Here is a 13153-nt window from a genome sequence, read left to right on the forward strand (position 1 = left end):
GAGCCGATAGTGCCGTGTGCAAACTTCCGTCATTCTGCGTTTCAAATCACAGAGGCGGCAAACCAGGGCGGAGCGACGGGAGAAAAACTCACCAAACCGCGGATATCTCCTCTAAACAACACCGTCCAACATGTCTGACGTCTGCCCCAGCTGCACGAAGGTGGTATACTTCGGTAAGTGTGGAAAACTTCCCGTTTTTCGCTCGGTTTGATCCATTTTGGCGGTGTTTTCTGCAGCTTGACGTTTGGCCCCAGCACGCTTGGGTTTTGTTTTCTCGGCCAGTCCTTAGTTTGTGTCCGTTAGATCAGCTTTAACGTCTCTCTAGAGGCTCATAAATCAAGTTTATCAGTTTATTAACGATTTGTACTGTATAGATTATGAATACTGAGGTTATAGGGTCTGAAATTTCGGACAATCTCGGCTTGTCTTCGCTTGGCGTTTGATGAAGATGCCTTAGGTTTAGGGTCAACGATAATTTATTTTGATCAAAACAACATGACCGGAAAAATCCGCAACAACAAAGACTGTTATCACCCCTTTCGGTCCGTAAATTCCCTTCCCATTGCCCCATCTCTTCTCCTGAACAATTTCATCCGAAATGATTTGATAGCCTGCACTTTTATTGGCTTTCTGTTGTTGAGAAGGCAGTGATATGTTTAGACATGAGAGAACTGTCCCCGGGGAGGGGATATGAAGTCACCACCAACACTACCCGGAGGAAGTCGCTGTGTGTCTTGGCCGGAGACTTGTTTGTCTTGAGGTCTCAGTGGTTGATAAAGGACACACAAGTCACTACTGTCAAACTGCTGGGATGGGCTCAGGGGGTCTACATGGGGTTTCTTACTGCTGGGATGGACTCAAGGGGTCTACATGGGGTTTCTTACTGCTGGGATGGACTCAAGGGGTCTACATGGGGTTTCTTACTGCTGGGATGGACTCAAGGGGTCTACATGGGGTTTCTTACTGCAGGTACAGACTCAAGGGGTCTACATGGGGTTCCTTACTGCTGGGATGGGCTCAAGGGGTCTACATGGGGTTTCTTACTGCTGGGACAGACTCAAGGGGTCTACATGGGGTTTCGTACTGCTGGTACAGACTCAAGGTAGTGGTGCGTTAATCTCCAAGCAGATTAGCATAAGATAGTATCAAAAGCTGGCAGAGGAGTGAAGGCGGCCTAGGAGTGTGTTTCCCTACAAGGCAAATGTACACCTCTTGGCTGACTACACTCCTTGGCCAGTTTGGTACTATTTTATGCCATTGTAGGATCTGCTTGGAGAATCTCAAGGGGTGTGCATGGGGTTTCTCACACTAACTGGTTTCATGAAGGAATCTGTACTCAATCGAAGGGGTCTGGATGTTCTTGGTGAAAGTCAGTGGTTTCAGGATGTTTCCCCATTGTGCATTTCCCCATCAGCATATTTCCTTGTTGGTGTGAACCTCCCCAGAAATGTAGATGTTTCGTTCCCCTCCCGGTGTGCACATTCTAGTGATGGACGGCCACTCTCACGAGTACATTCTAGTATGTCGTTAGCAGCTACACACAGTGCGATTAGGGATACATCTGTTCAGATTTTATTTATCCTTTTAAGTTGATTTTTCACAGAATACCTTTCTCTGGAACAAAACAGCCTGTGTGGAACCTCTGCTTGGAGAGTATGGTTGCATTGAAAGTCCATGGCTGATAAGTGATAACACACACAACAAGTGACAACAGTGCAGCCACACAGTCAGGTTTTTTTTTTATTTCTGGGTTTGTAAGTGTTGTTTTCTTGAGAAATTTTTTCTGTTAAGTGTTTGGAGGATTTTCTACAATCAAAAGACACATTTGGTTAGTGGAATTTGGAATGTGGCTTGAGTGGTGTGTATTGGTGTCTGAGTGGTTGGCACAGCACACACAGTTCACACTGTCTCTGTTTGGATAGTTACCATTTCATGGGGTTTACAACAGTCAGAACCAGGGGCTCCAACTAGTCCAAGTCAAACGATCTGCTAGTAATTCTGGAGATCAGTGTGTGTTGGCTGGTGGTGTGTTTGTACTGACAATGTCTGACACACAAATGTTTGGTACAACTACAAGACACACACGAGACAAGCATGCTCATCAAGTAGTTCTGTGCTTTTGCCAAAAAATTCCAGATAGAATTTTTGCTCCTATTGCTAAGATACCGACATTGATTTGGTTGTAAACCTGTGGTCTTTACTCTTAGGTTTTTGTCTTGCCATTCGGAACAGAGCTGAAGATGCCTATAGTACATGGGAAGACACACCTCAAAAGACTAGCTCCACTTCGACGTAAAAGCTGACTTACCATTTGGAGATTTTGTGCTTTATAAATCATGTACTATTTTCTGGTTGTCAATCTCTAATAGGACTGTTTACCTACCTACCTACCTAGTCCCTTGACCTCCAGGTCGTTGGGGGGGGGGGGGACAAGGTAGACATGAAGATCGAGAGTTGCCCCCAGGACTGTTTAGCTATAGCTATAAGGCTGATTTGAATATGTTGTAATTTAGGGTTTTACCATTGTCAATATTGACCTATGCAGGCCATATAGCGCTCTTTACTTAAGTACATGTATATGTATGTTGTACACTGACTGAGTCACTTGAGAACCTGAAAGCAAGACATTGTGTACCATGAGAACTGACAAAAATGTACACTTAGAAAGCAGCATACTACCTATGATTCTCACAAAAAAAGCCCAACCCGGCTCGTTAGTAGATTGACAGCCTAATTAGTTTGACAGAATGGGGGCTGGGGCTGTCAGCAGTAGGTTTACATTGTGCCCAGCTCCAGGGGTCCTCAGTTCTGGTCTGGTGGCCAATCACAGGCCTCTTCTCACTACAACAAAGGGACAGGGCTCTCATGGGGGGTTAACACCAGCACAAAGTAGCAGATTCCAGGGAGGTGAGGGCTCTTATAGGAGATGTTGTCACTCAAGAAATATGGTGAAAGTAGAGATGGCTTTCATTACCAGTCATACTAGCAAGGGCATTGTTGTTCTCTCTCACAAGAACGAAGGATATTTTTTAAACGGAATTGTGGCTGCATTCTCATTAACTAGGCTAGTCAGGATGAAAGAAGAAGAAAAACTAGTATGACTTAGGAGAGAATTTGCAGAAGGAAGGGTGGTGGGTCTTAGGAGGCTGTCATACTCATAGGGGTAACGGTTGTATGTACCAGTACAAAGCCGGGAATATTGAGGGTATACTTGTGCTCTGGTGGGGTTGTGAATATTGAGGGGCTGAAGGGCTCTGGAAGGCGTTGTTTTCAGCCAGACAGCTCCGGTGGTGTTGTGTTGTCTGTGACCTAGTTAAGTGGGTGGTTTGTTGTCACAACACTGGCTGTAACTGTAAGGTAATCCACAGCTGGGATGTGGGAACACAACCAGCATGACATGTGTAGGACCTGAAAACAGTCTGGCTTTTAGGCTAGGAGCTAACCTCTGTAGGCCCCAGAAAACATCCAGGCTAGGAGCTGGCGTGTTTAGGCCCTGGAAAAAGCCTGGCATCCAGGCTACAGTTAAGTACACAGCAGGTGCAGGAAACACTGGTACAAACTCTGTCCTCATGTTACCATGGTTACTGCAACATGGCTGTCTCCAGCTTTCATTTTTTTTCCATCCAACAGGTCCTGCCTGGTCTGAACCTCGACCGAAGTGTTGTATAATCAAGGAGCTCCATAGTATATTACAGTGCTAATGTTGTCCCACCTTCCCTCCCTACTCTAGCTGAGAGGAAGTACTCCCTGGGAAAAAGCTGGCACAAACTCTGTCTGAAGTGTCTTATACATGTAGTTATAGTCGTAACATTAGTATCCAAAGTGCCTTACCCTTACTTACTTTCCTCCCTACTATAGCTGAGAGGAAATACTCCCTGGGGAAGAGCTGGCACAAACTCTGCCTGAAGTGCACCAAGTGTAAACGGCAACTCAACCCTGGCGGACATGCGGAGGTCAGTAACGAGCTTTTTTCTTTAACTTTTATATGTAGTTTTATAATTCTAACAGTAGTAATTAATACTAATAGTAGTAGTATCCAGTATTTAATTATACTGCTGGTGCTGTGTGGGTCCAGACATGTGTGGGCATTTGGCTAGTCTTCAGACACCATGCTTCCATGTGGCTCTGTCCAGTAGGTTCACACTGGCAAGGCAACACACCTCAGTGTCCTTCTTGACATACTTTAATAAAGATTTCCTCCGTCTACCACAACCTCTAATACTTGGCAACTGCAATTTTGTTGCTAATATTTCAGTAACTGTCTTGTATCTAATTCCCAAGTTCCCAAGTTTAAAAATATGTTCTAAGATTAAGAAGAAAAACAAAATTTTTCAGATTTGTCTATACCATTCCAGCAGTAGCCAGTTCAAACTCAAAGTCAACACATGTCAGTTTGATGTTAACCACAGAAAGTCATTAGTCTGGCCTAATCACATGGGAGTAATACTAATGGTTGTCAGGAGAGTGGAGACAGCATCTGTCAGCAGGGCTGGAGTCTGGGCCTGTGGGCTGGGATAGATCCATGCTGTGGTTCACATCACCTGGTGCCAGATTACAGTAATGTTTGGTTGTTGATAGCAGGGCTGGGGTCCAGATAGCCTGTGGGCTGGGATAGATCCATTCTGTGGTTCACATCATGTGATACCAGAATGAAGGCCTGGAGAAAAAACAACTCTGAATTTGGAAAGGCCCTAGAAATTTGTAATTCCACACAAAGCTTTTACCAGTAACCTCAAATATTAATTAATGTCTTTGTTTTATTAGTATTACTATTAGTAATGTCGGTGTGAAGATTAGCCGACTGCTAAACAAATACTGGATATTACCACACGTCATTTCCACAGTTTGAAGAATACATCATGGGGAAGTCACCAGGAATGTAATGGTGTCACAAATTGCCACAATGGTGTCTTGGCAGTTATGTACCCTGTTTAAATGTCAAATAAAACTTTCAAATTGGTGCCCCAGAAATTTTGGCTTGAAAAGGCTTCCCAAATGTAAGATGTTCCTTTCCTGTTTTACCTGACCTTCCTTCCTCAACCCAGTACCAAACCCATCTGTGGTCTGGACTGTGTCAGGCAGGCCAGAACAAACCAGTTCTGTGGGTAGGGACCGAACTGGCATTTAGCGAGGGGGGGGGGGGGGGGGCAAGTAAAAAATAAGGACTGAGCCAGGAGAGGGCCTAGTAAAAATTTTTTTACTTAGGAGGAGGGCCTACCCAAAAAAATTTTTGACACCACCCTCTGCCGACCGGCCCCCTCCGCCTTCACTTAATACCGCACGGTCCCTCAAAGACTCAAAGGTAATGGCAGGCGAGTAAATGTAGCCCCATTTCTTGCAAGGGAAATGTTTGTAGTGTCTTTATTTTATAGTAGCGCAAAAATGGAATGTTTGCGGTGCTTTTAACTTTTAACAGTTAAAACATATCAGTGAGTCGGAGGGCAGAAGGCAAAAAACATGTCAGAAATTTCAGGTCATGTTGAAGAGATCAACTCAAACACCACCAACAGAGAAGCACTGCCTGTCCTTTTATAGCAGATTCCAGCCAGGTTGTTGAACCCTTGTTAAAATGTTGGGCCTGCTGAATGCAGTAACACGTCCCCATCACTGAATAAAGCTACTCTTTTTTCACAACCCTCATGCTTTATCTACACTAACATTTCGGTTGCCCTGAAGGAGGTGACAGACGGTCACAGAAAAAAATGTTAGTATTGTTAAAGTAAGGGTTGAGAAAAAGTCTCTTTATTTAGTGACACACCAAGCTGATGAAACTGTTGACAGGTCCCCATGACACAGGTTAAGTTGGTCATGTCTCCATGAATGCATTAACAGTTTGCATACATCACTGACTGAATAAAGCAACTCTTGTTTCACAACCCCAGGGTTGTAGCCAGAACCTGTCCTTCAGTCCTTTGAAGGAATTTTGCAGCTGGGGACTGAAAAAAGTTTTCCCCATGCCGTCCCCTGGGACAGACAAAAATTGATATGTAAAGATATAAAAAAAAACTGAAACCCATGTGTTCTTCTTGACCAAAACAGATGCCATTGAACAGCTTAGTCTACAAGCGAAATTTGCACCTCAAAATGCAGGAAATAGTGTTTCAGAGGGTCTTGATTTAAAAATCTAGAAATGATGCGCAACGTCACGCCATGCCTTCGGTGCTCGATAGGATTCCCATTCAAAATCAAGGGGACTGAAAATGATTTCAGGCTGGCTACAACCCTGCACAACCCTCATGCTTTAGCTACACCAAAGTTTCTATGGCACTGAGGAAGGTGACAGGCGGTCACCAGAACATCAGTGGGAATAAAGCAAGGATTGTCAAAAAGTCTTTTTATTCAGTAAGGCACCAACCAGATGAGACTATCCCATTCCCCATCAGCCTTACCTGTATTGTGTTTGTGTCCCTGCAGCATGAGGGGAAGCCATACTGCCACCAGCCCTGCTACAGCGCGCTGTTTGGACCAAAAGGTGAGAAGGCAGGATGTACAGTATGGTTATGTTGCCTCTTGGTAATCCTCTGACACACATTTGGTGATTGAGATATCTTTTATAGAAGCTATTTATAAGCTAGCACGTCTAACCCTCGCCTGACAGACAACAACAGACAATAAACTGGATAGTGAGTGAGGATGTGTAAAATTCTTATCTCCAAGAAGTACATATAGTTGTATTCTCTTTCCAAAGCACCATTTACCTGTTTTTTAAGGGAACAAGCTTCCCTCCCTGTTCTGGTTTCATTATATTCGGTATACTCTATATTGATCTGTTGGACAAACCTTCATGTATCTCCACAGACTTCACTTTGCCCAGAAAAAATGTAGCGCCATGAAAATCTATGACATTATATCCATTCTCTAACTTTTGCTAAAACAAGATTATGAAATTGATAGCATTGGAAACAATTCCAACAGAAGGAACAACAGCAATTCTATTTGTTTATTGTTTTGTTGTTGCTAGGTTACGGCCATGGCGGAGCAGAGAGCCACATCTTTCTGGATGGGCAGATCGGAGCTGGAGCTGACAACAAGCCTGAGTAACGGCACCTCCGATTGGTGCAGTGTATGTAAGGTGAGTGCTCATTGGCTGGTAAAGTAAACCTCAACCAATTGGAAGATAAGGCATAGCAATCCAAGTGAAGTTATATTTTAGACTTATGTACATTTCTTTATATCTTTTTTCTCCCTTTTCTACAGTAGGAGAAAAGAAGACAGAGAGAAGATTCGGCCCAACCTACAAGAAAAGAGAAGATGCCAGAAGACACAATATATTTGTAGAACTTTAAGTTGCAAGGTTTTAGATGTTCCTGGTAACTTTGTCATGTACTCACATTCCAGCTTGTACAAGTGTACAAGGAGAAAACCCATCTTATTCTTTGTTTTGAAACTTGAGTATTTTATGTTTTACAGAAACAAAGAAAAAGCAAAAAAAAAAACACATGAGAATGTGACAAAAAATTTTATGATTTTAAGTTTAAAGGGGTAGGTGACATTTGTGTTTTTGTTAGGTGCCTGCTTAACCTGTTTTCAGTTCAGGTTAGAAAAAAAGATTTTCGATGCAGCTCAACATTTTGCAATGTTTTTGATCGATGAAATCTTAAACCATTCCAACTTTCTTTAAAATAGGAAAACTGCTTTAGAAAAAAGCATTTTCTTGAATCATGACAGGGCGATTCTTCGTTGTGGGAATTTCCTTCTATTGCTGTTCTAGGCCATTAGAAACCCTGGTTCAAAAAGTTGTAGCTAAGACACCCAAGAATCTTAGAGTAAGATAGTAGATTCTCCATGGAAATGGCTTACTAACCTGTGCCATGTATTATGCGATGCCTGTAGTTGAAGCAACAGCTAAGCTGCTCCACACTTCTATACTGGATCTGGACCAGCAAAAGATTTTATATATTTTAAAACTATTTATTGTAAGCTTAGTTTCTTCTTTTCCTTCTTATCATTCCTGTTTTTGTTTAGTGAGACTCAAGGGTTGGAATCTAAACCCTGCTCCTGTATTTTTATAGATATTTTGTTCAAAGGAAGGTTGAAGGTTTTGTAATTAAAAGAAAACTAACTTTTGTTCATTCCTAAAGAAGATTTTCTGTGTTTTTATGGTTTACCTCAGGGTTTCAGTCTTCTCAGATCATTGTACAACATTCCAAAGCCTGCTCTAAAGCCTGCTCTGATTCTGTCCTCGGTTTTAACAAGGCTTATTGTTCCCTCCTACAAGTTGCCAAAAAGATTATTGTTTTGCCAAAAGGTGTAATGTGTCAAAAATTTGAAAATAACATGTAGCACAGTTGTTTCAAAATGAAAAGGCATGCAATCATGTACAACTTGTGTAATTCTGCCAGCTATTCTCAAGTGTCAAAATGTAAAAAAAAAATTAAACATACATGTAGCACAATCATTAAATTCTTCCAAAATTGCAGTGTGTCAAAAGTAGATACACAAAAGTATTCTTAGACAAAAAGTACATTTGAAGAAGTTAAGTGTATTGCATATATGCCACCACGCATCAACCTATGATGCAAGCAAACAATTGATTTATGTACCAAATCATGTAGAAGAGAGTGCATTGCCATGTGTCAACAAAGAAGATGTCATTGCCACCTAATGTATACTTCTCTACTGTATCTATGAAGTTAACCATGACTACAAGTACAATACATCTGCTTTTGTGGTCTCCATAGTGGACTACAGACAGCGTATTGATATTAATGCCTTATTGTGTTGTTATTTACTCTTTTCATCATCTGTGATAATGCTTGGGAAATGGCAGCCCTGAGAACAAGATAGCAGTCAGAAAATATGAAATCCATAGAATGCCTGGTACATTTCATTGTAACAAACAGTATGAAAGTAGTTATTTAAGAATGTTGCATAACCGTAATATGAAGCTAGATGTTGGAAATTGGAACATGCATCTTCTATGTAAGTGTACTTACTGTTCTTGCTCTGTAAGAAAAAAAGAGAATGATTTTGTTTCTGAACTGTTTGCTGTTATTTGGATAAATCTGAAACATTTTATGAGACTTTGTCTCAACACTTTATGTCCCAGAACTCCAGTGTGAAACCCTGAGCATGAGTTTTACAAATTGCAGATTTATGTTTAGACAACTTCATATCCCCACGGTCGCAGCCTGAAGGTTGATAAGATGTTAACAAGATGGAACAGTTAGCCATAACAATAGCATACTAGATAATATTTTAAACAGCCGAATCTTGAAAATAGACAAACATGTACATTGTACCTAAAAGATAAGTATAGTAGATAATCTATATATATATATGCATACATATATAGACAAGCGTTTGAGTTTGTAAAAGATACAGCCATAGTGTGGCTACAGGTATTATATGATAGCATAAGCAAATATGCTATGATATAAAATTATAAGCAAATATGCTATATAAGAAAAATATGAAGCATCACCATTGATGACCATCCAATTCCTGTATTTGAGGCTTTTGGTTTCTGTTTCTGTGATATCATCACAACAAGTCTGTTTTGGATTGCTTCATGTACAAGAGTCAACCACCTTGTTAGACAACTATACGTACCAATGCTCATTTCCAGTAGAAATATGGTTCAACTTTTAGCAATTTATATGCAAGTATCTTATTAAGGTTTTTTTTTTGCATTTTAGGTTATCTTCCTTCTCAATTATGTCAGATATTTGGTATAAGTAGAAAGTATAGACTACTTTAACCTGCTTGTTAAGTATGTTGCTATGACTGAAGTGTTACAGGATATGTTCCTCTTTCCTTCAAATCTATTTTTTCAAACTTTTGTACTTGCTCATTGGCAGCATGCATTAAATGTGTCATGAGTCATGCGTTGTTTGTTTGTTTGTTTTGTTTAACCAGTTAACTGCCTTTGGATGTAACACACCGGTTCTGTACAGTATGTGCAAGCTGTGTAAAACAAGACGTTGGTTCGCGATTTTCAACGTTGGCTGGGTTCTCTTGTGCAGGGAAAGGGAGTTTGCCGTGAAAGGGAGTTTGCCCCGCCTCAAAAGAACCTGGCCAACGTTGAAAATCGCGAACCAACGCCTCCCCCTTCAGCTGGCAAAAAAAAAAAATTGGTAAGATAAACCCAGGCTACTAGAGGTCTTCTGAGGGACGCCAAGAATATTGACAACGTTATAAAACTAATTCGCTTATCTAAAAGGAGATTTTCTGGTAATTAATTAGAGAAACTTGCGGTTTGCAATTACTAGTGGGTCCTCCGAGTCACGTAAACTTATAGTGAAGGCCCAGGGACGGAGCGCGGTGGCATAAATTTCTCAATGAAACTCGTGGGCCGCTGTAAGCCAAATTCGGCGCTTAAAAATATAGAAAGAGCGTGGAAATTTTGTAAGATCTCCAGAAAATCAGCGAAATTTAATTATTTTTAATAAACTGATGATTTCTACCGTCCGTTATTGGCTAGAGAGACTCGAGCGGTCGACCCCGCCTTGGGAAAACGCGGCGTCGAGCGCCGACACCCCCCTCCCCACTACAGTTCTGATCAGTCGCCGCAATGATCGTCCTGACGTTTTTGTTGTCATTACCCCGATTAACCGTCATCAATTGCCACCACAAAAGCAAATAGAGTCCGTAATATATGTAATTCCAAATGCGTAAGACACTTTAGTAGTATATAGTCAGCACGCTGAGTCCTATTATTCAGGCGGAGCAAGGTGGAGCAGGTCAGAGGTCAAATATGATTTATTCGGGCGGAGCAGGTCAGAGGTCAGATATGATTTATTCAGGCGCAGGTCAGAGGTCAGATATGATGTATTCAGGCGGAGCAGGTCAGAGGTCAAATATTATGTGCCCTTTTGATACCCCCCCCCCCCCCGCCAGAAATGAACCTCCCCCACCCAAATCGTGAATGACATGCCCTTATTTGGCCTGGTTAAGTCTACTGAGATCAGTCTCTAATGGATGCGCTGAAAGCACAAACAACAGACGTCTTTCGTCAGTTACTATATCACAAAGCCACAGACTTGTTTCCTGAATACAGACACCCCAGTTCGGTGGTGTACGTTAAAGTAGTACAATGGGTGGATGCGATCTCGGCGGAAGAGGAATATGGAAAGATAATTGACAGCTTCATGGACAAAGTACCCAACGCGAGGGATGGGCTGAAAACGGTGCTCGAAAAAGTACTGCAAGAGCGACGATTAAACTGGGGTCGACTCGTTACCGCAATGGCTTTTGCCGTGGACGTATGTGTCAACCCGCACGAACGGTATGAAGGTAGTACCGACGCCATCGAGTTAGCAACGTTGATTTGCGACTATGCGGGAAACTGGTTGTTACACCAACGTGGATGGGACGGATGGCTTGAACGTCGACGGCACGGCAAGTACCCGTCGTTTGTACAGTGTCTCTGTTGGCTTGTCACTGCTCACGTTTGCATCATCGTGACGTAAATTTTGCAATGAACACGCCCGAGCATGCCCAAGCATGTTAAAACACGCCCACGCACGGTACGCTGGTTGGCCAATGCTAGGTGCAAGGCATGGAGTAGCTATACGTGTTGCTCCGGAGTAAAATAAACTGCTCCGGAGTAAAATAAACTGCTCCGGAGTAAAAGAAAACTGCTCCGGAGTAAAATAAACTGCTCCGGAGTAAAAGAAAACTGCTCCGGAGTATGCTCCGGAGTAAGTGAGTAAGTATATCTGTTGTAAGTAAGTATATTTGTCATGTACCTACGAACATATCCCATCTATATGTACATGCAGTGAAACATTGCTTTGGAGTAACTATATGTGTTGCGCCGGAGTAAAAACACTGCTCCGGAGTAAAAATACTGTAAATACAGTAAATGAGTAAGTATATTTGTTGTAATAAGTTAGTATATTTATCATGTACGTACGAACATATACCATCTATATGTACATGCAGTAAATCATTGCTTTGGAGTAGCTATACGTGTTGCTCCGGATTAAAATAAACTGCTCCGGAGTAAAATAAACTGCTCCGGAGTATGCTCCGGAGTAAATGAGTAATTATATTTGTTATATATAGGTAAGCATATTTGTCATGTACGTACGGACATATGCCATCTATATGTACATGCAGTGCATCATTGCTTTGGAGTAGCTATACGTGTTGCTCCGGAGTAAAATAAACTGCTCCGGAGTAAAATAAACTGCTCCGGAGTAAGATAAACTGCTCCGGAGTATGCTTCGGAGTAAATGAGTAAGTATATTTGTTATAGGTAAGCATAGTTGTCATGTACATACGGACATATGCCATCTATATTTACATGCAGGAAATCATTGCTTTGTAGTAGCCTTGTACGTGTCTGTTATGTAGGCATATATCAACACAACACAAAAGACACTTGTGTACGGTGATCCTGTTTATTTCTTAACACTTTACTATCACTTGACGGCGATCAAAATTGTATTAAGGAATTCATAACCAACACACATGTCGTCCTATGTGTCAAACATGGTATCACATTAGGAAAGAAAAATTGTACTGCAAGCAATATGGCGACCTCACATTACTTCAGGACGAGGTAACCATATTTTTTCATCAATGTCTGTTCTGGGACCCAGTTCTTGCTGTGTACGATCTCATTACTGTAACGAGGCAACGCAGCGAACTCTATTAGATAAAACTTTTTGCCAGCGCGCTTCGTCTGTTTGATGACACGTTGAGGAACATCGCCTGGCTGGTGAGGTAGTGCAATGGACCAGTCTCGGTAGAGTGTCCACTCCTCCTCATCACCGCTGTGGTAGCCACTGTCGTAGCCGGTACGGTCACTTTCATCAGATGAAACCGTTCCGGAGGACATATCTGTCCCTGTGTCACTCTCGGAACCACTTTGGTCGCTGTCGGTTTCTGATGTGGAGTCTCCCTGCTCGGAGCCCATCACAGATTCGGCGTCCGAGACGCTTTCTTCATCTTGTGACGCCGTGGGACCCCCATCTTCGGAATCAACCGTGTCCATATCGTGTTCAGACGACACGTCGGAGTCGTCGAAAACATCGCGCTCCCGGTAAGAGCCCGTCTCGGCATCAACGACGACTTCTCCCGAGGCAACACCTGACTTGTCTCGGTGCTTTCTTTCCAGATGACGCTCGAGGTTGAACGCACCATCAAATTCCCGATCACAAATTTCGCAGACGTGAGGCATACTTTTTGTTCGGTGGACAGAAGG

At 42.3% G+C, this 13153-nt stretch overlaps 1 protein-coding gene across 2 annotated transcripts; it reads left to right on the forward strand.

Annotated features, from left to right (window-relative positions):
* The first annotated feature begins 8 nt into the window (after nt 1–8).
* LOC118411443 (cysteine-rich protein 1-like) lies at nt 9–9827 on the forward strand. 2 transcript variants are annotated; one of them, XM_035813727.1, is made up of 5 exons: nt 9–173; nt 3859–3953; nt 6415–6472; nt 6962–7072; nt 7198–9827. In XM_035813727.1, the coding sequence occupies exons 1-4, from the start codon at nt 131–133 to the stop codon at nt 7039–7041; spliced, it is 276 nt and encodes a 91-aa protein (XP_035669620.1). In that variant the 5' UTR covers nt 9–130; the 3' UTR covers nt 7042–7072; nt 7198–9827. The 2 variants fall into 2 exon arrangements, with proteins under 2 accessions (XP_035669620.1, XP_035669621.1); XM_035813728.1 differs by having other exon boundaries at nt 7201–9827.
* The last annotated feature ends 3326 nt before the right edge of the window (nt 9828–13153 follow it).

Source organism: Branchiostoma floridae, chromosome 3 (assembly GCF_000003815.2).
Source record: "Branchiostoma floridae strain S238N-H82 chromosome 3, Bfl_VNyyK, whole genome shotgun sequence".
Classification (NCBI taxonomy): Eukaryota; Metazoa; Chordata; class Leptocardii; order Amphioxiformes; family Branchiostomatidae; genus Branchiostoma; species Branchiostoma floridae.

Coding starts and splice junctions, on each gene's coding strand:
- LOC118411443 (XM_035813727.1), top strand. CDS start 131: ATGTCTGACGTCTGCCCCAGCTGCACGAAGGTGGTATACTTCG. Junction 174..3,858: donor CACGAAGGTGGTATACTTCG/GTAAGTGTGGAA, acceptor TCCCTACTATAG/CTGAGAGGAAATACTCCCTG. Junction 6,473..6,961: donor CGCGCTGTTTGGACCAAAAG/GTGAGAAGGCAG, acceptor TGTTGTTGCTAG/GTTACGGCCATGGCGGAGCA.